Source organism: Canis lupus, chromosome 10 (assembly GCF_011100685.1).
Source record: "Canis lupus familiaris isolate Mischka breed German Shepherd chromosome 10, alternate assembly UU_Cfam_GSD_1.0, whole genome shotgun sequence".
Taxonomy (NCBI): domain Eukaryota; kingdom Metazoa; phylum Chordata; class Mammalia; order Carnivora; family Canidae; genus Canis; species Canis lupus.
This window is the reverse complement of record NC_049231.1, coordinates 50,869,560-50,895,050: the sequence shown is the minus strand read 5'-3', so window position 1 is coordinate 50,895,050 and position 25,491 is coordinate 50,869,560. Positions and strand designations below refer to the sequence as shown.

The 25,491-nt window shown below is 41.6% G+C and overlaps 2 protein-coding genes across 2 annotated transcripts in view; one reads left to right on the top strand and one right to left on the bottom strand.

Annotated features, from left to right (window-relative positions):
• FBXO11 (F-box protein 11) overlaps positions 1 to 1,399 on the top strand; it is an 87,310-nt gene extending 85,911 nt beyond the window's left edge. Inside the window, exon 23 of the mRNA XM_038551237.1 lies at positions 73 to 1,399. Within this exon, the coding sequence (XP_038407165.1) occupies positions 73 to 202 (130 nt within the window). The 3' untranslated portion in view covers positions 203 to 1,399. The remainder of the gene's footprint in view (positions 1 to 72) is intronic.
• On the bottom strand, positions 1,366 to 25,491 carry MSH6 (mutS homolog 6). Its single transcript, XM_038551236.1, has 10 exons — positions 25,166 to 25,491; positions 13,831 to 14,030; positions 10,939 to 11,108; positions 6,550 to 9,094; positions 4,479 to 4,747; positions 3,054 to 3,171; positions 2,672 to 2,761; positions 1,987 to 2,141; positions 1,663 to 1,862; positions 1,366 to 1,536 (listed from the first exon to the last, which is right to left on the bottom strand). The coding sequence occupies exons 1-10, from the start codon at positions 25,420 to 25,422 to the stop codon at positions 1,455 to 1,457; spliced, it is 4,086 nt and encodes a 1,361-aa protein (XP_038407164.1). The 5' UTR covers positions 25,423 to 25,491; the 3' UTR covers positions 1,366 to 1,454.

Here is a 25,491-nt window from a genome sequence, read left to right as displayed (position 1 = left end):
TTGCTTGCTCTATTACCCACTTATTTCCCCCCCCCTCACTTTCCTAATTTTTGGGTTTTCATTTTGCTTTAGGTTTTTCTGTGACTGTGGTGCTGGAACACTGTCTAATCCTTGTACATTAGCTGGTGAGCCTACACATGATACAGATACACTATATGACTCTGCTCCACCTATAGAATCTAATACATTGCAGCACAACTGAATTCCTTCCCTAAAGAAAAGTCCTGCCATTCTAACATCATAACTTAAAACATTTTTTTTGGAAGAAGATTTAAAATATTTGCCCATGCTACAGGAAGAGACTGTATTAAAAATGGATACACGAGGTCAGTTGACACTATGAAGCTCAAGCTACCAAAAAGAAAGTGGCAATATATTGACTCAGGATCTCAAAGCTGGGTGTTTTAGCATTACTGTGTAAAGACTTTTGAAGGGACAGAAGTGAAGAAATAAGCTGCAATTTTGTACAGATACCAACTTCTGAAAAAAAGCTGGTGTTTTTACAACTAGCATTGAATGCAGTCCAATTTGCAGTAGTACTCTTCAATAGACAAGCAGCTTTGTTGCTGCCTTTATGGACATGGGTACCAATTGCTTTTGTAATATGGTAAAAATGTGAGCTAGCACTTCTGCGTTTCTTTTGATTTTTTTTAACATGTATTCAGATTGAGAAATATGATTTTAATGCTTTAATCTCATGTAGTTTGTTTTTAATTTCAAGCAAATCTTCTTGTACTTGAATGTGCCCTGTTTTGTTAGCACACCTAGACTTGCTGTAACTGTACTCATGTCCCAGTATGTACGTTCTTTCTATGAAAGAGAAAACACTAATCTTAAATTATATCCAGCAATGTTTCTGGTATCCTTTAAGAAAAGTTAAGACTATTATTTCCTTCCCTTCCCTGTGCAGCATTCAAAATCACCCCTAGAAAAAGTGAGTGTTTTAATGAGACTTCCTAGGAAGGGATGCACTGTAAAACAAAAGTATTCTTGTAACTCAGTTTTGTGAAAGGTAAAAACTACTATGTTTTAAAGTACACTTTAGAAAGTCTCTTCAAAACAGTCCTGTATTTGAACTCTGTTCATAGTTTTTTTTTGAACAGTTTAGACTAAACTGCTGGAAATTAAAAACAATTTCCTGCATTAAGCTGAGACAAGTATATATACAGCCCTATACAGTTTCATAGCTCCCTCCCCCCCCCCCATTTATGTGTATTGGTGACAGTGGGTATAAACAGCCTGAAAGTGTATGCATGTACCATAACATCTAGACTTAATATATTGTGGAGTATTCAATAACCATTATGTAGAAGGTAGATAAGAATTAAAAGGGTTTAATTTCCTAGAAAGAAAATGGAAAAATGGTCATTTTTAAAAAATAAAGTTTATTAGATCATAACGTTGTCTGAATTTACCACCTTTGTCAAAAGTCAACTCAAAGCTTCCAATGTAGTCTATAATTCCTTAATCAAAGTCAGCAACTTAGGGACAGCTTCAGCATCTACAGTCGACCTTTCACTAGCCAGGCAAACTTCCCTTAAAATTAAAAAAAAAAAAAAAAAAAAAGGCTTAGTTCGTGTTTTTTACAGTGTATCAACCATCCCCCTTTATGGTTTTAATAAGGTCAGCTGCATGGCAAAATTATATCCCGAATATAATTACCGAAATAATCGTAGTGATTGAGTCATCTTCTCAAATTCTCTTGCTTTTCTATGTCCCTTTTGAATAACCTCCTCTGGAAGATTAGCAAGCCTTGCTGCATTAAAGCCATAGCTTTTAGGACAAGCTCCCTTAATGAATTTATAAAGGAAGGTAATAGTCTCCTGGCTAGGATCCTCACATTCATTTTCTACCATGCATGCCTAAAAAAGGAAAATAGTTTATTATTTTGTTCTATTCATGTGCTAGCAATGGAAGTACCTGACTTGATTGCCTCAAAAATCTAAACTTTTGATTAAGCACTTTGAATAAGCACTTTATACATACCATGTGGCCCAGGCGCACTGCAACATTTTGAGAATAATCTTCTACTAACGAATGGTAATGGGTAGAAAACAATGTACGACACTTTATGTTCTCAGCAAGTTCTTTAACAACTGCATTTGCTATTGCTGTTCCATCGAATGTTGCAGTACCTCTCCCTATTAAAATAAAATATGCATAAATTATGCATCTGCCTTATACCAGAAGACAGACTTCACAAAGGAATGAAAAAAGGGGGGGAAAGGATTAATAGTAATAACAAAAAAAAAGTAGTAACAATTTGTGCACCCAAAGAATAAGCCCTGTTTTTAGCTACATAGATGCACTTAGCAACCCTTGGTGAAGGGCACCTTTCTATTTTTAAAAGATTTTGGGTAATCTCTACACCCAACAAGAGGATCAAATGTTTACAGTCCTGCAATTGAGTCACACATTCTACTAACAGCCAGCCAGATGCCTGTGTTTCTTTTTTTTAAGAGTACTCTTCAGAAATGCCCTATTAGTTTCTCATTACACATCCTCATATTGTAACAACTACAAATAAAGTTTAGAACCTTGGTAATTAACCAAAGACCTTTATCTATGACACAAAGGTGAGTGCAAACTTTTTTTCAAGAAAGGTCTGGCCATCTTCAAGAAAAATTAAAGTTTTAAAAACAGCCTCCAAATGGAAATTGTAATGTCTTACCTAATTCATCCACAAGCACCAGAGAATGTGCGGTTGCATGCGTAAGTATGCTGGCAGTTTCACTCAATTCAACAAAAAATGTACTTTCGCCTAAAAAAGCACACAGGAGATCTTTTTTTAGCATCCTAAAACAGTACATTCATCTTTTAAAAACAGTACTTCATCTTTTAGGTTCATATCATGACCTACCCAGTACTAAAGGTTACATCTCATTAAGAGATTATGCAATTCTTGAAATAATCTTTTCAAATGCCTGAAAGTATTACACTTCGAAAAACAAGAAAAATCAAACATCCACTTGAAATGGCTCATACACAAGTTTCAAGGCAGATGTATTACAGAAATGAAGGGTCAAATAATAAATCCTTAGGTGAAAACTCACCTGACATTATTCTGTCTGAGGCACCAAGTCTAGTAAATACTCTATCAATTGGTGTGAGCCTACACACTTCAGCAGGTACATAACAACCCATCTGGGCCATTACAGCTAATAGGCCAGCCTGTGAATGAAGGAAGAAAAAGGTCTTTAGTACCAATTAGTAAAAAAAAAAAAAAAAAAACACAGAGATAGAGAGGGATACATAAGATATTCAGAAAACAAGCAATAAGCCAAGCTAATAAACATTTATCTTTCGTAAGAATGATTATATACGAGTCAGGCACTCTTAAAAAAATTGTTCACAATCCAAAGTAGGCAAAGGGAAGCCTAGCAAAGCAAGAGGCTTATAGGGCCCAACCGGCCTTAAAACCTCAGAGCCTTGGGATCCCTGGGTGGCGCAGCGGTTTGGCGCCTGCCTTTGGCCCAGGGCGCGATCCTGGAGACCCGGGATCGAATCCCACATCGGGCTCCCGGTGCATGGAGCCTGCTTCTCCCTCTGCCTGTGTCTCTGCCCCTCTCTCTCTCTGTGTGTGTGTGTGACTATCATAAATAAATAAGTTTTAAAAAAATTAAAAAAAAAAAAAAACCTCAGAGCCTTGAATTTTTAACCCACTGCATTAGTGATTCTCAACACTGGAGGACTACACAGTACAATCACTTAGGAGCTCTTTAAAATTACTGATGTCTAGAACCAATTCTGGACCAAATGAATCAATCTGGGATGATGGAACCCCTTCCTATACTTTTGTCAAGCTCTCCCAACTGATGATAAATGAAAATGGGGTTGAAAACCACTGCACAATATACTATACTGCCTCTTGCTAGTTAGCAAATTCGGTGAACCTAAGTAAGTAAAAGATCATACAAGAGAGCAGGGGGGTTGGCAAACATTTTTAGTGAAGGGCCCAATGTCTCGGTCACATTTTTTCCTTTCCACAACGCTTTAAAAAAATGTAAATCATGTTTAGCTCAGTGGCTGGCCAACCCCAGATATAAAAACAGATATTTACTGTCTTTTCTAAAAGCAGTTCTAAAAGCAGTTTCCAAGTTACTAGAGGTCATGAATTTTATTTTATGTGCTTTCTTACCTGAATAAGTCGGTCATGAACCTGAGGGACAAACCTGCAACATTTTCATTCATTAATACATCTACCCTCAGAGGAAATCCAATCCAGTCAAAGAGTTTGTAAAGAAATCATAAGCTAAAACCTCTTTGGCCTTTTTAACGTACACTTCCCGTAACATCAGGCAGTTATTTGATAAAGGTAAAATACATTTCTCAATTTTACAATACAAAGCATTTTTCCTTTGCTTCCTAGTATGCTAGTGACTGAATTCTATATAATTTATGTGCTATTTGGAAGGATGGCCTATATATCTAATATATTCTTAATGACTTTCTGTAACAAACTTTAAAGCTCGGTTTACCTGTCTCATGAGTGTAGACTTGCCCCCCATGTTAGGTCCAGTAACAAGCACACAATAAGCTTTGCCATTTTCCTCCTCCTCTTCCTCACAGCCTATTAGAATGTCATTGGGTATAAAGTCATCTCCAAAAAAAGTCTTCGTAATGCAGGGATGACGTGATCCTCTAAGGTCTAAGAAGGGAGGAGTGCCTTCTTCTGGCAACAAAATTACTGGACGACACATAGGGCCATCACTCCCTTGACTGTAGTTAGCCAGGCACAGTAAGACATCTGTTAAAGAGAGGGTAACGTCATTTTTGAGGTTGCTTGAGAAGCACAAGATACCCAACTAATCTAAAAAAAATCTTTCCAAAATACTTTTTCAGTGGGTGGTATGTTCTACTTGCTTTTTAGACATAGGGTTTTTTTCCCCTAACAATAGGCACTCTAGAATACATAAAATGTTTTGTTTATGCATTTATTAACAGAAAATAAGTCAGTACTAAATGTTTTCTGTGTCTTCATTAGACCACTTGTAGTGAAATGAGAAATAACTAATTTTCAGCCCAAAATCTCTCACCTCAAAGTAAGACTTAGTCCTTTAACATCTGGACCAGAGGAATGCCATGGGGAAGCTAAGAAATACAACAGGGAAATGCTATACTGACATATTTTACTTGACCTAATCCTGGACCTAGCACTTCTTAGAAGCAGAATGTTGTCACAACAGGTACACTGATAAAAAACAATCTTAAGAGGAAAATGAATTCACCAATTCTGAATGCCTGTGTTGAGGGAAGATTTAAATTACCCATCAAACCATTCAAAGCTGTACTAGTTTAAGAAAAATGTGGCAAAAACTGAAGGATGCTATTCTATCCCAGACAGTTGCATTCAGATCAAAATAGTTCTGTTATAAATTTGGGTAAACTATGGTTACTGTATTTTTAAAATATAGGGGAAAAACCCTAAACTGTGTAAAACAGCAAAGGCTCAAATAATTGGCCATAAAATTGAAAAAGGAAATTATTTAATGAAGCTGAAAAAGCTATTAAATTACAAATATATTAATCAAAGCCCTTAGAAATCAATTGCAGGAAAGAAAGTGTGATATATTAGGCTAAAAGAAAAAAGATGATTAAAATCTTGCAATACACAGATAAAGAGAATAACTGAAAATACAGAACGAAGAAGTGATGGGCCAGGAGAGTTTTAATTTCGTCTAACAAAAAGAAGCTTAAAACCAGTATCAGAAAGAACAATGGGACGCCTGGGTGGCTCAGCAGTTGGGCATCTGCCTTTGGCTCAGGGCGTGATCCTGGGGTCCTGGGATCAAGTCCCACATCGGGCTCCCTGCATGGGCCTGCTTCTCCCTCTGCCTGTGTCTCTGCCTTTCTCTCAGTGTCTCTCATGAATTTCAAATAAAAAATAAAAATAAAAAATATCAGATGCTAAAAATTCAATTGAGAAGGTAATCTGATCTAAAACAAATGACCTGGGCAGCCCTGGTGGCGCAGCAGTTTGGCGCCGCCTGCAGCCTGGGGTGTGATCCTAGAGACCCGGGATCAAGTCCCACATCAGGCTCCCTGCATGGAGCCTGCTTCTCCCTCCGCCTGTGTCTCTGCGCCTCTCTCTCTCTGTCTATGAATAAATAAAATCTAAATAAATAATAAAACAAATGACCTCATTAAAGTACTAAAAATCTGGGGTGCCTGGGTGGCTCCATATGATTGGAGCATATGACTCCTGAGATCAGCTCTAGTCCTACAATCTCAAGGTCGTAGGGTTCAAGCCCTGCCTTAAAAACAAAAACAGAAGAAAGCCCCTGCTTTAAAAAAGAAAAAACTAAAAACCCATTAGTCTTCCGTTCAATTATTCAAGACTTATGAATAAGGCCAAAAAGTGAATAGCTTAAATTGCTACAGGCAAACTAAACTAGTCATTCTGTCTAGTGAGGAGGCAAATCTATACACTCATTACCTGTGCTGAGAGATATCCTCCATGGCAAATGTCCAATGGATTTAAATCTTAATGCACAAGATACAAGACATGACTAACCAAAGCCTTAGGAACAAGCCGGTTCCAAGTCTTACCTAATACTGCGATGCACTCAACAGCAGACTGCCAGTCTTTGTAATTTTTATCAAAGTTATAAAATAGTCGCCTCATACAGTCCTTCAATGATACGTCTCTCCGTTCTTCAGCATTTATCAGATTAGCCAACTTCTTTTCAATAGTTTTGGTCCAGTATCGTTTACAGCCCTTCTTGGTAGATTTCAACTCATATTCTTCTGGCAAATTACGAGTGATGAAATTCTCTGGAATTTCCAACTGATAACGGTTCCTACCAATCCCCCAGTAGACAATGGTCCTGCAGCCAATTCGACTGCGCTGTTTCTCCAAGTATTCCAGCAGGCTCTGTTCATTTTCTCTTATGTCAGCAAGAGCTTGGTCATAATCAGAGTCAAATCCTGCTTTGGGAGTAATTAGTCCAGTCTTTCGAGCCTTTTCATGATCAAAGGCTGTATCCCATCGGTTCAATTCTACAGTCAAATCAGGAAAACGGCCCTCAGGATTTTTTGTCTGCAGAGTAATAACCTGCTTAAGGATTTTAGACTTAAAGTTGTCCACGACTTCTTCCATGATCTCTATAATTTTACATATTACTTTGAATCCTTCTAGAGCAGAAAGAAAATCAATAATCTTTTTTTTGCTGTATGTAGTCTCTTCATACATTATAGCTCTGCTATCTGGGTGGTTCTGGCTCTTCAAGGGAGACCCAACATTATGAATTTTACTCAGCAGCCTCTCGAGGTCTGGAAGCTTCTTTAAAAGGTCCGCCACATCAGAGATTTTGTCAGGCACAACCATGAGGTCTTCTATAGCATCTAGACGATCGTTGATAGCGTAAGGGCTACAGAGTGGGGCACAAAGCCACTGCTTTAGAAGCCGCTTACCAAAGGGAGTATGGCAAGTATCAATCTTCTCTAGCAGGGTCCCTTCAGTAGAACCATTTGTTCCATTCATGAAAATCTCCAAGTTGCTTAATGTCACAGCATCTAGCACCATTCGTTGATTGGCTTTAGCAAAAACAGCACCAGGTCTTGTAGCACTGACCACATCAGAATCCAAGGGAACATATTCTTCAAAATTAGCCATTGATAAGAGCTCTTGATCAATAAGGCATTTTTTGAGGTAGAAGACACAACCACCTAGAGCAGAGAGGGCCAATTCACTCTTCTCTCCTGGTGTCAGCCCAAGAGAATCAGACTCTGAGGTCATACCTTTAAGCACCTGGGGTAACATCACCCCACTGTCCTCATTTAACTTTTCCTTAAAATATTCTTCTTCAAGGAGAGTTCTCAAAGTTTTGGCTGCATCCCAAAACTGGGAGCCTGGTATGAGACCTTCCTGAAGAGAGGAGGATAACGAACCCTTCAGAATCATCTTAGTTTCTGTTGAGAGATTTCCTTTCTCAAACAAGACTTGTACTGGAGGATAGTGTGCCACTAGAGTCCTAAACCTGGAACAATGGCGATCGTCTGAAAACTGACCTATGAAAAACTTTCCCAGTGAGGTATCAACAAAACATACTCCATAGACCCGAGTGTGGCCAGAAGAATCCTCCTCTTTTTCTTTGAGGCTAAGAAGATACTTACTGTAGTTCTCAGAAGGGTCACCTTCCAATACACTGTAGGTCTGTGTACCCTTGGTAATGACTCTACAGATCTCCCTCCTCACCACTCTGTCATACTTAGATATATGTGCCATCTTCCGGCATCGTGCCTCCATCATTTCTGGGGTCTCAGTCTGTTCCACTCGTGCTACTTTATAGCCCTTCTGAACCAGAGAATCAGAGTATCGGCCAAATGCAATTTCAGGGAAACCAGAATGAGCCCAGTTGCCTTTCATGAATACCAGCCCTAGTTCATTGACTCCAGTAAGAGCATCCATGTGGTACAGCTCATAAAACTTCCCCACCTTATAAAATATAATCAGATCAAAGTTCTGAGACTTGATCTGCCACCACTTCCTCATCCCAGGAGTACAGGAATTAAGGAAATCCTCAGGCACATAGAGTGTGGATGCATCAAAATCAGGGTGATCAGGTCGCCTCCTATGTAGATCTCTTCTCTTTTCCTCCTTAAGCCATTCTAAAGTTTCATGATACCAGATAGTGGGGCGACTACTATCATCACATCCCCCACCAATGTGGGCTTGAGATTCAGAATTTTGAGGGGCAGAGTAAGCATTCAAAGCACTCTTGGTTTCCGATGAAATGCCAGTTGATCGTTTGGTGGCCGGGGGCATTTCCTTCCTTGAACTCTTCCTTTTGAGAGAGCCATTTCCAGTCACCATTTTCTTCCGCTTTGAAGCAACTTTGACCGGGCTGTCTAGGCCCTCACTGTCACTATCCCCTACTCCACTGCTTATTTCATCACTGCTTCCTTCCTCCTTAGCATCTGGCTTAAATTCCACATCAGAGCCACCAATGTCACTCTCAGAGTCTGATATGACCCTTCGTTTTTTTATTTGGCGGCTACTTCGCCTAGATCCTTGGACCTTAGGCCTTACTTCTTCTTCACTTTCAATTTCATTGTCTTCTTCACTCTTTTCTGATGAATGAGTTGCACCTACCTGGCAGGCAAAGAAAGTGTTATTTAAATACAAAACAAAATCTGAAAAATTGCAATACTGCTGTGAGTATCTCAATATGCTGCAACATCCTGTATCAAGAACCCAGCTCCAGAAATGAGAAACTATTTTCTTTCACTGAAAGATTATCAATTTCAGTAGCATCACACTACAGGATTAAGTGATTCTCTCATGACAGTTTTATCCCATACAACAGTGATGAAGCCATTAGCAAGACCATACACCCCAAATACCTACCTACACACGATGCCCTCATTAACAGCTGTGGAAGGAACTTTTAAATTTCCCTGTTACCTTTCTTCTAGGGTCACCTCTCCCAGAGGGACATATGAAGTCTGCCATTTTATAAATTCTTCAGCATAAGAAAGCAGTGCAATCTATACTGGTTTCTAGTCCTTGCTCTTCCACAAACCAGCTGTAGTTTCTTGGGCAAGACATTCACTTATCATGGATTGGATCTCCCACACAAGTTATAGGAGACTAAATGATCTCTGTATTACCATCCAGTTCTAAATCTTTCATTTATGTTATAAACCCTGGTCTCGACCTCAAAAATAAGATTAAAAACATTTTTCTTTCATTTCTCTTAAAATACCCATTAGATTAGCTTGTTTATTCCCAATCTGTAATAGAATAAAACATAAAATCAGGGCTAGTCATAAATGAATCTCTTAAGCGTATAGTTCATTAATCTGTTAAATTAGAGAAAAATGATTTAATTCACTCAAAATAGTGACCATTAACATTTGAAACTCAGGCTGTATCTCAAGGTTATTTAACCTCTATTCTTTTATCCAAAACACAAACAAAACAAAAAGAACATCAAGTAACTAATTTCCAGAGCTTGACCACACTCTCATAGAGACTTACCACCAGACCTCATAACCAGTTTTACCACCATGTCCTTACTTTCCTGAGCTCATTACTTGTTACCAAAATGGTACTACTACTTATGGGATGTCTTCTAGGTTTGAACTTGAGAACTTAAAGCAAAATGGCTGCTGAGATTCTAATCTAACTTAACCTACAGTTCTACATAAAAGTATATGAATGAGGGGATCCCTGGGTGGCTCAGCGGTTTGGCGCCTGCCTTTGGCCCAGGGCGCGATCCTGGAGTCCTGGGATCGAGTCCCACATCGGGCTCCCAGCATGGAGCCCGCTTTGCCCTCCTCCTATGTCTCTGCCTCTCTCTCAATCTCTGTGTCTATCATGAATGAATGAATGAATAAATAAATAAATAAATCTTTAAAAAATATATATATGAATGAGTATTTGGAGCACCTGGGTGGCTGAGTCAGTTAAGCATCCAGATTCTTGATTTTGGAACAGGTCATGATCTCAGGGTTGTGAGATCAAGCCCCTCATCGGGCTCCACACTTGAGTGTGGAGCCTGCTTAAGATTCTCTCTCTCCCTCTCCCCATGCTCACTCTCTCTCACAAATAAAAAGAAAATTAAAAAAGGATGTATGAGTATTAAAGTGTGTGCACATACACACACACACACACACACACATACACACACACATAAATAATACATATAAATAGGGCAGCCCGGATGGCTCAGTGGTTTAGCGCCGCCTTCAGCCCAGGGCCTGATCCTGGAGACCCGGGATCGAGCCCCATGTCGGGTTCCCTGCATGGAGCCTGCTTCTCCCTCTGCCTGGGTCTCTGCACCTCTCTTTCGGTCTCTCATAAATAAATAAAACTTTAAAAAATAATAATAATACATATAAATAAAACAAGGGAATATCCCTTTAATATATCCCATCCCTCTTTTCTATCACTCTCCAACAGAATTAACAACGGACTGTTTAACAATATCCCACCTCCATCTCTTCTTCTTCCTCTGGTTCTGAGGGCTCATCACACACAGCCAATTCAAGCCTCTCAATCTTGTCTTTATTCAAGGCTTCATCTGCACGTTGCATTGCTCTGAGTATTTCAGGCTTTGAACTGTAAAAATGACCTCCCTTTTGTACTTCCTTTGATTGTGACCCTAAAAAATTAATACATAGATTTAATTTATATTTCTTATGAAGCAAATCTTATTTATAAATAAGAACAGTTAACTAAGTAATGGGCTCAATGTACAACTGTCTTAATGAAAAGAATCAAGCAGTTCTTAATGTTCCATTATTTCTGATTGATAAAGACTGATAAAGCCTACAAAGAAGGAATTACCAGGGGAAAACTACCAGTGAAGCTTTTATTAACTATTTTACCTCCTTGAAGTTGCCTTAACTGCTGGGTCACCCATGACTACTTCATCTCTCTTCTAATGACCTGGGACCCTGACCCTAAATAGATAAGGCGGCACAACTCCTCAGGTGAAGCATGAGAGGTTTTAAAAAGCGTCTGAGACCCTCTGTACAGAAAAAAAAAATTTTTTTTTACTTCAGGAAAGCAAAAACTACACTTTCAGTTAAATGAAGCTATGATACTAAGTTTATCCCCAAGGTAATTTAATAGGGTATATTACAAACAAAAACAGGTATCCTTACCCTATTGGTAAGGATACTAACATTTTTGAATGATAACCGAGTTCAGACTTGGAATGGTTTTTTTAAAGGTTGAATCAAATTGTCTTCTTTTCAGGTGAAAACTCTTACTTTATTCTTTTTTATTTAAATTACTTATTTTTTAAAAGATCTGAAAGCGTGTGCATGCTGAGTGAGGGAAGTGGCAGAGGGTGAGGAGAGAGAATCTTAAGCAGACTCCCTGCTGAGTGGGGCCTAGGCCTCCATTTCAGGAGCCCAAGATCAGGCGTGAGCCAAAACAGAGTTGAACACTCAACTGAGTGAGCCACCCAGGTGCCCCAGGAGCTATAATTTTAAATGACACACTTGTCCATTGAGCAAAAAATTAGATGAAGTTAATCACAAATCTAATGGCACAAAACAGTTTGGTTTTTTTCCCAAGAGGCCTAATGGATAAGTCTTTGTTTTCTTCTAACCAAATATAATTAGAAAGCAAACCTGAACTTGTCTAAATTTAATGCATCCAAATATTACATTATTTCCTTTTTTCCACTGTATATCAAAACAGAACATCCTGAAATGCCATTACATTAGCAACTTAGTGAGCTACCTGAAATAAAGGTACAATTTCCCATTTTTCTACAGAGTGGCACCAGCAGTACAAACTGCAACAATCAAGTCCATTGGAGGGTGGCTCCTAACTTCAAGTGCCTCTTTGCAGCTGCACTCACTGCCCACCTATCTAATGACATCATCATTCCCCCAAAACCCAATGCAAACTACTTGACAATTCTAAGACAAGCGCCCCCCTCCCCAAAGAATTAAAAACCTACTTTTCTCATCCATGCCATTACAACAATTTGGGAACGGAAAGGGCAAAAGGCATTATGCAATAGGGGTGGCCTTTACAAAATAATGACAACAAAATGTAAACTCTGGGTATTTTAAAAGTCATGTTGCCAAACCTTTGTTTATAATCTCAAAATTAGGGGTGCCTGGGTGATTCAGTCAGTTAAGCATCCCATTCTTGATTTCAGCTCAGGCCATGACCTCAGGGTCCTGAGATTAAGCCCTGGGCTTAAGATTAATCCCCCTTCCCTGCCCACACTTGTGTGTGTGCACGTGAGTAAACAGTATGTGAGTTATTGTGTTGGCCAAGATTATGCAGCAAATTAATATGGAAGATAGAACCAAATTTCCATATTCTGTTTACATCCTACAGGTAAGATTTTCATGTAGACTGAACTTTCTTCAGTGTGCCCTCCTGGCCCTGCACTATGGATAAGCACTATGACCAAAAAGCAGGATTCCCATAGAGTTCTGGGAAACGGACCCTTCTTGTGATTCCAAAACAATGAATTCAGTTAACATCCTAGCCTAGAGATTCTAAGGATAATGGATAAGGACTTACTCATGCTCAAGTGCATGTAGTGTGCATGCACTGTGTAATTCAACTGATAGGTTCCCCTGGCCCAAGTGAAGCTGCACAGGCAGGACTCCTGGTTATCTAGGACATGAGAAAGCTGGGCCTGGGAAAAGGAGGTCATGGTGCCCAGAAGTCTGATGTGAAACTCAACTCAGATGTGCTCATAGGGAGGATTTAAGGCCAGGTAAGGGATCCCTGGGTGGCGCAGCGGTTTGGCGCCTGCCTTTGGCCCAGGGCGCGATCCTGGAGACCCGGGATCGAATCCCACATCAGGCTCCCGGTGCATGGAGCCTGCTCTCCCTCTGCCTATGTCTCTGCGCCTCTCTCTCTCTCTCTCTGTGACTATCATAAATAAATAAAAATTTAAAAAAATAAATAAATAAATAAAAATAAAAAAAAAAGGCCAGGTAAGCATACATCTCCATCTGCCCTAGACAATGTCACTGATCTATATGCTACATATCCTCACTGCACTGACTTTCTCTTGGATCTCTGAAGATGGGGCACCATTAATTTACCCTTTTCATGCCTGAATTGGTATTGTGGCCCAAATGATATCTAATCATGAAAATATTTTTCCTTTAAGGGAATGATATTGCCGTAAGTCAACTGAAAAGACAGAAATAAAAACTCCACTCCGCTGTGTCTTTTTCCCATGCTGGAAGCATTCACCCTGCCACTCCTAAGTCATTGGAGTAAAATACACTTAATTTCACTGTATGGGAGATGCAGACACTTGTGCTCTTGTGTTGCATGCTTGCTCTCTTACATGCTCTCTCTCTCTCACACACACACTGCAGAGTGGAATCTCTTACCTGTGTATGGCTTTAATAGCCTTCTGCTAACCCAGCCCCTTGTTGGGCTGTCATCAAAAAACTGTACATGAATTCGGACAGACTTCCCTTTCTCACGGATGAATGTTCCATCAAAAGGGTGGTTGTAAACCAGGCAAGGCCACCAGGGATAACCCTCCATCTTGGCCCAAACCAAATCACCTGGTGAGAAGTCACAAGAACTGTTGCCAAAAAAGAAATACATAACTTGGTTAACATTTGGTTAAGCTGCATTAAAGGCAATTACCTACAAATAAGCAATTCCAAAGAAGGCATCGTTAACACTCCTTTGAAGTTTTCCGGCATTAATACTCAAACACAGAAATTCTAGAATAAATGATTTTTTTAAAAAAAAATCAGATATCCAAAAAAATAAATAATAAAAAAGATCAGATGTTAAAGTCACTTTTAAAAACATAAGCAAATATCACAATGCTTACTTAACATATTAAGACAAATACAAATGTAATGAATTCTGGTACTAAGATGAAAAACTATTTCTCAGAATCATTCCAAGTTATAACCTATGGCCAAATTCTGGTACAATACTGCTAACAAGAAAAAGGCACAGACGTACATGCTCTCCAAATTACAATGTATCACACCTATATACCACAATAGGGCAGGAACAGGACCTGACCCACGCTATTAATAAAATACCAAGTATACTACGTAATCTGCTAATGATAATAAATATTTAGAGTCTGCTTGGGATCTTTTCCAGTTAACACTTCAAAAGCTACATAGTACACTACTAACCCCCACCTCTAAAAATCTAGTTTTATGGAAAAAGTAAACAGAGAAGTGGCTAATGTGCCCCTCACATAATTAACATATATGCCTGTAGAATCAAAAACAAAGATTCAATCTTCAGGAAAATTAAGTTGGCCCTGAAGGTTTCCTGAGAAAGGGAAAGAAGAGAGTAAGGGGAGCAGAAGAAGATATACACCTGAAACTATAGAACACTGTATGTTAACTAACCAAAACTAAAATTAAAACATAACAGGGACACCTGGATGGAGCAGTCAGTTAAGCACCTGGCTCTTGATTTGGGTCATGATATCAGAGTCGGGAGATCAAGCCCCCAGGTCAGGCTCTGTATCAGGTGTAGAGCCTGCCTGAGATTCTCTCTCCCTCTGCCCCTTTCCCCACTTACATGCTCATGCTCTCTCCTGCTCTCTCTCTTAAAAGAAAAAAATTAGGGATGCCTGAGTGGCTCAGTGGTTGAGCCTCTGGCTTCCACTCAGGGCATGATCCTGGGGTCCTGGGATTGAGTCCCGCATTGGGCTGGCTCCCCACAGGGAGCCTGCTTCTCCCTCTGCCTGTGTCTCTGCCTCTCTCTGTGTGTGTCTCTCATGAATAAATAAATAAAATCTTTAAAAAAATTTAAAACTTGGGATCCCTGGGTGGCGCAGCGGTTTGGCGCCTGCCTTTGGCCCAGGGTGCGATCCGAGAGACCCTGGATCGAATCCCACGTCGGGCTCCCGGTGCATGGAGCCTGCTTCTCCCTCTGCCTGTGTCTCTGCCTCTATCTCTCTCTCTGTGTGACTATCATAAATAAATAAAAATAAAAAAAAAATTTTAAACTTAATAAAAAAAAAAAGTAAAGACTACATACAGCAGAGTCTCTCAGTGATGGAGAGGCCACAATAACTAATAAATTCTACAAGTACTATATACGAAGATTTTCTAAACTGGCTTAAAGGTTTTCATTGAATAAATGCTAAAGTAAAGTAAGTACATTATAAACAAAAACATTTTAGAACAGCTTCCATTAATACACTGGGGCAACTTTCTTCAGACCCAATCATGAAATTAAAGTATTCCTTTCTTCAAAAATGTGAATATGGAAACCCCTAGGCTGGGCAGCCCCTGTGGCTCAGCAGTTTAGTGCTGCCTTCAGCCCAGGGCCTGATCCTGGAGACCTAGGATCAAGTCCCACATCAGGCTCCCTGCATGGAGCCTGCTTCTCCCTCTGCCTGTGTCTCTCATGAATAAATAAATAAAATCTTAAAAAGAAAACAACAACAACAAAAAGGAAACCCCTAGGCTAGACAATTAGAAGAGAAAAACAACAGCATGACTTCAGCTGGGGCTTTTCTCAAGGGCCTTTACGGTATGTGCACTCTTACAGAATCTACAGCGACCTACACATGAACAAATCTATAAATATTGCCAGCAACCTCACCACATATTGGTCTTCAAATAGGAATCTCTGTACAATTCTAATTTCTACCCTTCTTCCTAATATGTCCAGTAAGAAGAGACAAAGACCCTTATAGCTGTGCAGAATGGTGTTTACAAGCCTCCCTACTGTCAAGCAGTCTTACCATGAACTCTTGGCCAGGTAGCCACTTAACCACATAAAGCCTATCACAAGTATCAGAAAACCACAAGCTTTCTTTGTACCTTAGTACCAGAGACTACCCTAAAGCTGTACTCTTATTTCTGCTGCTAAAGGAGGGAAATACCTTGTCTACCTAAAGACACTATCAATTCTGAGTCTGAACCCTGACCATATTTCTTAGAAGACTGGCCAGAATAAGTACGTTATTATTTCAGTCCTCTCCCTCAGGAAGCAGATTTCTAGCTGTATAGTCTTGAGACATCAGGCCTCAAATTGCATTATCCAAGTAGATTTTTCTGAAAGGGGGACCAGTAGGGATACCTATCAAGCCTGGCTGCCCCCCCCCTTTATAATATTTTATTTATGTGAGAGAGCAAGAGCATGCACATGCAGGGCAGAGGGAAAGGGAGAGAACAGCAGACCCCAGGGACCATGACTTGAGCCACCCAGGTGCCCCTTGGCTGCCCTTCTTAAAGGCAACTAAATCCCTTAAAAGATACTCAGGTAAGATTTTTGTGTGTACGTAGCAAAGCCTAAACTCCATCACTGGCTAGTTTGGGGCAGTCCTGCCCTACGTATTAAATATATGTGGATGATCCCTGAGCCTTAGCAGTATGAGAAAAGGTTTAAAAAATGTTCTTCGTTTGTAAAATTAAAGAGAACTATTTTTCTTGCCTCTGTGAATGGATAAGTTATGGAGGGTAAGAACTAAGTGCTGAACTGTTTCATTACATATTTTATGACAATTAAAAATTATCAAGAATGGAGTTAGTGCATGAGTGACAAGAATGTACATCTTGGTGGTACATTTGAAGTTCAAAAGAGTGGAATGCCTCAAAACCAGTGAAATCCTATTTTGCCTGGTATAAGGCAACAGAGCACTTGCAGGAATGAATCTCAGTTGTCTTAAGGGCTCCAAGAGAAACTGCATGATTAGATCAAAATTCTTGAGCAAAAAAAATGAGATGGCATGTCCGCCTCTTAAAAGTTCCTTTCTATCTGTAATCAAGAGTAACCTCAAGTTTCTGAGACCCAAAAGACATGGGGAAATTTTTTTTACTTTACACCTAAACTTACTATGTAATAAAATATTTTAAGTTCATTCCAGTTTTATCCCAAAGGAAATAACTTAAACTAAGACATTGTTACCTTCAAACTCTCATTTGTACAAATGTAGTGCAAACTGTAAAACAAACCATACAGTGGTGTTCAAAGGCCTCAAAATGATTAGATCCTTTTCCAAGTAACCAATTTAAAAATTTAAAGGTCTTTAAATTTATTTTGCAATGCAAATGTACATAACTCACTACAGAAAAAAAATGTGTAAAAGCTAATTACAATGGTTAACAGTTTTGAAGTAAATCCCAATCTATACAATTAAAATGAACTATTCCAACAATCTGTTTTTCAACATCACCACACAATCTTAAAGAATCTTACACATCACCTAACTTTCCTGATGTTAGCAACTGACAGTACATTATAAAATGCAAACACTAAAAAAAAATTACTACTATGCACTATTTCCTCTAATGCTAAAAGTGACACTTTAAGGGCAGCCCGGGTGGCTCAGCCTTTAGCACCGCCTTCAGCCCAGGGCGTGATCCTGGGGCTGCCTGCATGGAGCAGGCTTCTCCCTCTGCCTGTGTGTCTCTGCCTCCCTCCCTCCCTCCCTCTCTCTCTCTCTGTCTCTCATGAATAAATAAATAAAATCTTTAAATAAATAAATAAAGTAAATCTCTAAAAATAAATAAATAAAAGGGACACTTTAAAAACCCTGGTCCAAAAAATAAAAAAAAATAAAAAAAATAAAAAAAATAAAAACCCTGGTCCAGCAAACAGTGGCTTCCAACCAAAGAGAATTCATCAGGTAATAAAATATACGGTGTAAGGGCCCCTGGCTCAGTTGGTTAAGCTTCTGACTCTTGATTTCAGCTCAGGTCATGATCTCAGGGTCATGAGATGGAGCCCTGAGTCAGGGTCTATGCTGGATGTGGAGCCTACTTAAGATTCCCTCTCTCCCCCTTGCCCCTTCCTCACCCTGCTCTTGCAGGCTCTCTCTGAAAATTAATAATAAAATAAAATAGACTATATAGTAAAACTCAGTATTTTAAACATTTCATTACAATTTTTCTTCACTGGGATGCCTGGGTGGCTCAGCGGTTGAGCGTCTGCCTTTGGCTCAGGGTGTGATTCCAGAATTGAGTCCCACATTGGGCTCCCTGCATAGAGTCTGCTTCTTCCTCTGCCTCTCTCTGTCTCTCATGAATAAATAAATACAATCGTTAAAAATAAATGTTTTTCCTCACTTAATGTTAACAAAGTTTTTAAAGCTATTGATTTTGTGGGTAAATGTTAATTCTTTATAGGTAATTTTAAAATTTTAATTTCTTGTAGCTGTATGGTTTCCAAAGAATGCATTTTAAAATAAAGGAACATATATTTTTTTAAAGATTTATTTTTATTTATTTATGATAAACATAGACGGGGGGGGGGGGGGGGGGGGACAGAGACAGGCTCCATGCCAGGAGCCCTACACGGGACTCGATGCCAGGACTCCAGGATCGCGCCCTGGGCCAAAGGCAGGCGGGAAACCGCTGAGCCACCCAGGGATCCCCAGGAACATATTTTAATCAATGCAAAGACTCAGGTTTCCTATCAACACTACATACTGTATTTTAAAATATGGAGGTGTAGCCTGGGTGGTGCAGTTGGTTAAACATCTGACACTTGATTTTGGCTCATGTCATAATCCTACAACCCCTAAGATGTGGGATCAAGGCCAGAGTTGGGCTCTGCATTTAGCATGGAATGTGCTTGAGATTCTCTCTCCCTTCCCCTCTCCCTGCTCATGCTCGCTCTCAAATAAATAAATAAATAAATAAATATTTTTTTTTAAAAGATCTTATCTATTTATTCACGAGAGACAGGGAGAGAGGCAGAGACACAGGTAGAGGGAGAAGCAGGCTCCATGCAAGGAGTCCGACATGGCACTCGATCGACATGACACTCGATCAGGGGACTCAGGATCACGCCCTGGGCTGAAGGCAGTGCTAAACGCTGAACCACCCGGGCTTCCCTAAATAAATCTTAAAAAAAAAAAAAAAAAAAGTATGGAAATATAATGCAAGCTAGAATCAAGCTAGAATGTGCTATAATTTGAATACCTGCTAATCTGTCATACATTAGTCCTTAAAAGAGCCTAATAATCTTAGAAAATCACATCCACTTATTCCACTGGCTCTACTTGAAAACTTGCCCTACAGTCATATATTAACTTTACTGTATTCTATTATTTGGCTATACTTTCTGACAATCTTAACATCTTTCCCTCTTCGTATAACTGTATTAACAAGGATCATTAGCCCTATGCAAATCCAATAAAATCTTTAAAAAATAATAATTAATTAAATCACATTATTTGGGGCACCTGGGTGGCTCAGTGGTTGAGCATCTCTGCCTTTGGCTCAGGTCGTGATCCCAGGGTCCTGGGATTGAGTCCTTTATCAGGCTCTCCCTCTTTCTTTTCTTTTTTTTTTTTTTTTAAAGATTTATTTATTCATTCATGAGAGACACAGAGAGAGGCAGAGATACAGGCAGAGGGAGAAGCAGGCTCCATGGAGGGAGCCTGATGTGAGACTTGATCCTGGGACCCCAGGATCAGGTCCTGGGCTGAAGGCAGGTGCCAAACCACTGAGCCACCCAGGGATCCCTCTCCCTCTTTGTCTCTCATGAATTAAAAAAAAAAAATAAAAAAATCTTTCAAAAAAATAAAATAAAATCACATTGCTTTCTCCTTAGTCTATAATCTTGGTGTCAATGACTGGTTGTGCCCCAAACTCATAATCAACTTTTTTAGTTATCTACTTAAAAAAAAAAAAAAAAGTAGATACAAAAGTACTGCTAGAATTTGCTTCCAAAAGCAATTAAAAATAAACTGTTTGTCTAATAAAAATTTGTACATGTAAACACTGAGTCATAACATGAAAACTCTCAAACCAACCTCAGAAAATCAGCTATCAGCTTTTGCACTTAACTCTCAAGGTGGACCATCAGAGTACACTTTCCCTGCCCTCAAATAACTAATCAGAGCAATTAATTCAGAGGCCCCTACAATACCTACCTACCAGTACACCTCTGTCCATACACCTTTTCCTTCTTCAGCTTGGGCTAACTATGGCCCATCACTTATGCACTAGGGTCTACGGTATAAACTGGCATCTAGTACTATATTCTAAATAGCATTAGAAAGAAACCTGAAAAAAAAAAAAAAAAAAGAAAGAAACCTGAAAGAAGTTAAAGGAAACCAGGTTCTTTTTTTTTTTTTTTTAATTTTTTTTTTTTTTAAATGTATTTATGATAGTCACAGAGAGAGAGAGAGAGAGAGAGAGGCAGAGACACAGGAAGAGGGAGAAGCAGGCTCCATGCACCGGGAGCCCGACGTGGGATTCGATCCCGGGTCTCCAGGATCGCGCCCTGGGCCACAGGCAGGCGCCAAACCGCTGCGCCACCCAGGGATCCCTAATATCTTTTTTTTTTTTTTTTAATTATATCATTTAAAACAAATTAAGGCACTGGGTGGCTCAGTGGTTAAGCATGTGCCTTTGGCTCAGGGCATGAAGGTCCTGGGATCGAGTCCCACATCAGGCTCCTTGCAGGGAGCCTACTTTTCCTTCTGCCTATGTCTCTTATTAATAAATAAATAAAATCTTAAAAAAAATAAATAAAACAAGGTAGGTCTGTGAAACTGAGTCCACAGGATACTTTTTAAAGAGCTTATTTTTTTTTTTTTTTTAATTCTTTCCTCTTGGGACACCTGGGTGGCTCGGCGGTTGAGTGTCTGCCTTTAGCCCAGTGCGTGATCCTGGAATTTGGGAGAGTCCTGTATCAGGCTCCCTGCAGGGAACCTGCTTCCTCAGCCTATGTCTCTGCCTCTCTCTCTCTCACTTGTCTCTCATGAATAAATAAATTTTTAAAATCTTAAAAAAAAATTCTTTCCTATTACAACAATAACATTATGTGTGCTATTAGTTGGGAAAATATATTGCTATAAATGTTTAACTGTATGAAAGTTCTCAGGAAAGCACCTACATACAACTAGTGCAGATAGTTACCTTTTTTTTTTTAAGATAGTTGCCTTTAAATAAAGGTGCTGAAAAAAGATTTGCCAGATCTGACATTCCTTGTCTGTGAATGGGAATAGGGCATACACTTCAAACAAAGAGAGACAATTAGCACTGAAGTGAGATTGTAAAAAATAAACTAGCTAAGATTTGTATTAATAATATTTTAAAAAGCCAGATTTAAGTGGTCAAAACCTTAAAGTTCTCTCCATTATAATCTTAATAAACTACAGAAAAAATAATGGATGAGAAACAGGCCTAGAGTACATGTATGTCCTGCTACCCTTCTTTCTCTTTTTTAAAGATTTATTTTTAGAGAGAGCTCATGCATGTATGCTTGCAAGGGAGGAGGAAGGGATAGACTCCTCAAGGGACTCCAGGCTGAGCTGGACCCCGATGCAGGGCTCCATCCCAGGACCCAGAAATCATGACCGGATACAAAAATCAAGAGCCAGCAGCTTAACCACCTGAACCACCCAGGTACCCCCTCCCGCTACCTCTTCTTATAACCATTTACTTCAAAATGATGCCATCTTGCCTCCCTCCTTGCTCTTACGTCCAGTTATCGACATCAACACCTGCCTGCTCCAGCACTTTGCTCTCAACTTTTCTAAATCCTACCCCCCACTGCCACTATCCACATGCTCTCTCTATTATCAATAGATCTCCCCACCAAATATATTTCAGCCAGGGTGAGATTTTTTAAGATTGTTTTGTTTTTTTAAAGATTTTATTTGAGAGAAAGAAAGAGAGCTTGAGCAGGTGAGGAGGAGATTCCCCACTGAGCAGGGAGCCCCATGCAGGGCTCAATCTCAGGACTCCAGGATCCTGACCTGAGCCAAAGGCAGACGTTTAAGTGACTGAGCCACCCAGGCACCCCAATTTTAAAGTAATCTCTATATCCAATGTGGGGTTTGAACTCATGACCCCACCGATCAAGTCACAAGCCAGGCACCTCCAGAGTGAGCTTTCTAAAACCTCAATCTCCCCTATGGATTTCTTAAAACCAACAGAAGGGGATCCCTGGGTGGCTCAGTGGTTTAGCGCCACCTTCAGCCCAGGGCATGATCCTGGAGATCCGGGATCGAGTCCCACGTTGGGCTCCCCGCATGGAGCCTGCTTCTCCGCCTGTGTCTCTGCCTCTGCCTCTCTCTCTTTCTCAAGAATGAATAAATAAATAAAATCTTTAAAAATAAAGTATCATTACAAAAAAAAATAAAAAATAAAACCAATAGAAGCATAAGCCATAAAGAAAAAGATTGACAGGGATCCCTGTCAATCGGGCTCCCGGTGCATGGAGCCTGCTTCTCCCTCTGCCTGTGTCTCTGCGCCTCTCTCTCTCTCTGTGACTATCATAAATAAATAAAAATTAAAAAAAAAAAAAGATTGACAAACTTGACATTACATTTAGTAACTTCTGTTCAAAAGATGTCATACGCTGAACAAAAGGATGACCCAGAGTGGAAAAAGACTTTGCATCACACACCACTGCAAAGAACTAGGGAAAAAAACTGAAACAGGCAACGTGAGACATTTAAGCACAGAGGAAATGTATATAACCAACATTAAAAGATGCTTGTTTTTAAAGCTTTTGACTGACCCTCAGAAAAAGTCCAAATGTCGTTGTGGCCCATCAGCCTGTTCATAACTAGATCTTACATACCTCTTCAAGTCTCCCATCTGTTCTCTTCCTTCTATCCACAATCTGCAGGACCTTATTTCTGAACCAGCTTCCTAACACCCCCTTACTCCCACCGTAGCCTAACTAACTCCTATCTGTGTCCTGGGTTTCCTTTTGAAGAGCCAAAAGCCTATCCTGACACATATATTCCCTTGACCAAAGCGCACAGAGTTCGTGCACTCTGCTCCTGCTCTAAAAAAGTGCCTTTTTGCTTGCCCTATACAAGGCTGTATCCAGGATCCATAATACCTAATTCTGTGCCTGGAAGAGTAGGTACATGGACATTTGTTGAATGAAGGCCTTTTAGCATGGATCCAGGAATAATCAATTCATGTTTAAGTAAACCTAACTATACATCATGCATGTCTCATGATGAAAACTTTATGAAAAACAGTCTGTTACAGAGGATGCAAATGTAGGGGAGGAAAAATGTTTTTTCCTCTATACTTCTGGGTTCTTGGCTGAGACCCCCTCAGTAATAAAGATTAATGAGAGAAAACTGAACCAAAGTTTAACACGTATACCCCCTATGTATATATGGGAGATCCTAAGGAAAACGGAGTAACTCCCAGAGAGAGCCCAAGTCACCACCTTAAATACCATCTGCTGCTAAGACAAAAAGAAAGATGGGGCGGGGCGGTGGTGGTGGTGTGGACAGGCTAAGAAGAGCAAACAAGGAATATGGTTGTTATGCAGATTTAAATCAGAACCGTCTCCATTAGTGAGCCTTTCTCCAGATTTAGTCATCCTTCCTTCTCTTCTGGTTCAGAGCAGGAGACATCCTTACAAATGGAGGTTTCCTTTATAAACTATTTCCCTTAACAGAGAGTAAGGTAGTATTTTCAGAACTTCTGTTGTGTCTACTGCTATAAAAAAAAAAAAAAAAAAAAAAAAAAAGCTCAAAATAATCGGCCAGAGGCATATCCTACCACTCTTCACACAGCCACAGTTCAACTCACTGCCTCCGAGGGTCGCTTAAAGGAGACTCAATACCGTGAGGACGCTTAGCGAATCCGCAGGACACCTAACACTCGAGTGGCTCAGAACCACTAACCGACTGTCCAGCCTCGGAGGGAGTCCTTCACTTTTTCAGACCCTCTCCCCCTCCATCCTCTCCGGCGTCTACCATTACACTCTGTGCCTCATGCAAAACCTGCGATGCGGCAAAACGCGAGCTTCTCAAAATGTCGCCCGCGGCCCCGACAAAGGCCGGCCGAGCGGCGGGCAGCCCCGAACTGGCAGGCGGGGCGCGGAGCCCTCCCGGCCCCCGGCCCCCGGCCCCCGGTCCGGGCCGCACCCCGGCCTTCACACTCCCTCTCTCGATTCCAAAATACTGCGGTGCCGCATCCTCCCACGGAATCGTCGTCGGAGGGCCGCTGCATCCTGAAAGGACACCTTTTCCAACTTCACACGACACTTAAACGTGTATCAAGATGAACACAGCCTCGAAATCCTTCATTTGTTTGGGTGCCTGCGGGCCTACCTAGGGGACCACCCGGCCGAGCCCAGCACTTTCGGCTCCCCCCCCCGCCCCGCCCCTGCAACCTCACTCGGGCCAATCAGGTCCTCGGCCTGCGGCCTGACACACCCCCGGGCGCCCAGCTCGCCGCCCCCACCCCCCGGCAGGCCGCCCGCCGCCCCGCAGGCTCCAGGCGCCCGAGGCTCAAAGCCAAACAATCAAGTGTGTTCGCCGGCCGTCGCTCGGCCGGCCCTCCATTCACGGTCCCAGCTCGGAGCGAGCACGGCTCGCCGCCCCCCCGCCCCCCGCAGGCATCCCTCTTTCCCGCCACCCCTCCCCCGCCGCAGGCAGGCACCACCCCGCCCCCGCGCCCCCGCCCCCCCCGCCCGTGCGCACCCCGCGCGGCGCGTGCGGAGCTCCTTTCTCTTCCCGCCCCGCCCCCACCGCTCCCGTCGCCCCCCCTCCCCACGACCCCGAGCGCCGCGCACCCCCCTCGGGCCCAGCCTCCCGCCCGGGGGAGCCCGTCTCCTCCCCCGCCTCCCTCCTCCCACCCTGTTTACCACCTACGCCCCCTAACGCCGAGGGTGCAAACTCAGCCCCTGCAGGTTCCCGGCCAGGCGCGCACGGCCACCTCCTCCGGGCCGCGCAGCCCTCCCTTCCCCAGGCTCCCCCCGTCCCGCGTCCCGCCGCTGCGCCCCACCCCCTACCTGGCGGGGGCCGCAGGCGCGGCAGCCCTCCGCAGCCCTCCGTTGATGTTCCTCGCCTCCGGCGGCGACGCGCGGCCAGCCAGCGGCCCAGGCCCAGGTGCGGCCTCGCTCCAGGCCGCATCCCCGCCGGGAGAAGGGGAGGCCCCGGCGGCAGCGGCGCCGCCGCCTTCACCGGAGGCCCTGGCCGAGGCCTTGTTGGCATTACTCAGCGCCGGAGACTTGGGGAAGAAGCTGTAGAGCGTGCTCTGTCGCGACATAGCGACGGCCGGCGAGGCCCAACCGCTGTGTCTGGCCGAGCGACTACAGGCACGGAGGAACCCGCGCGG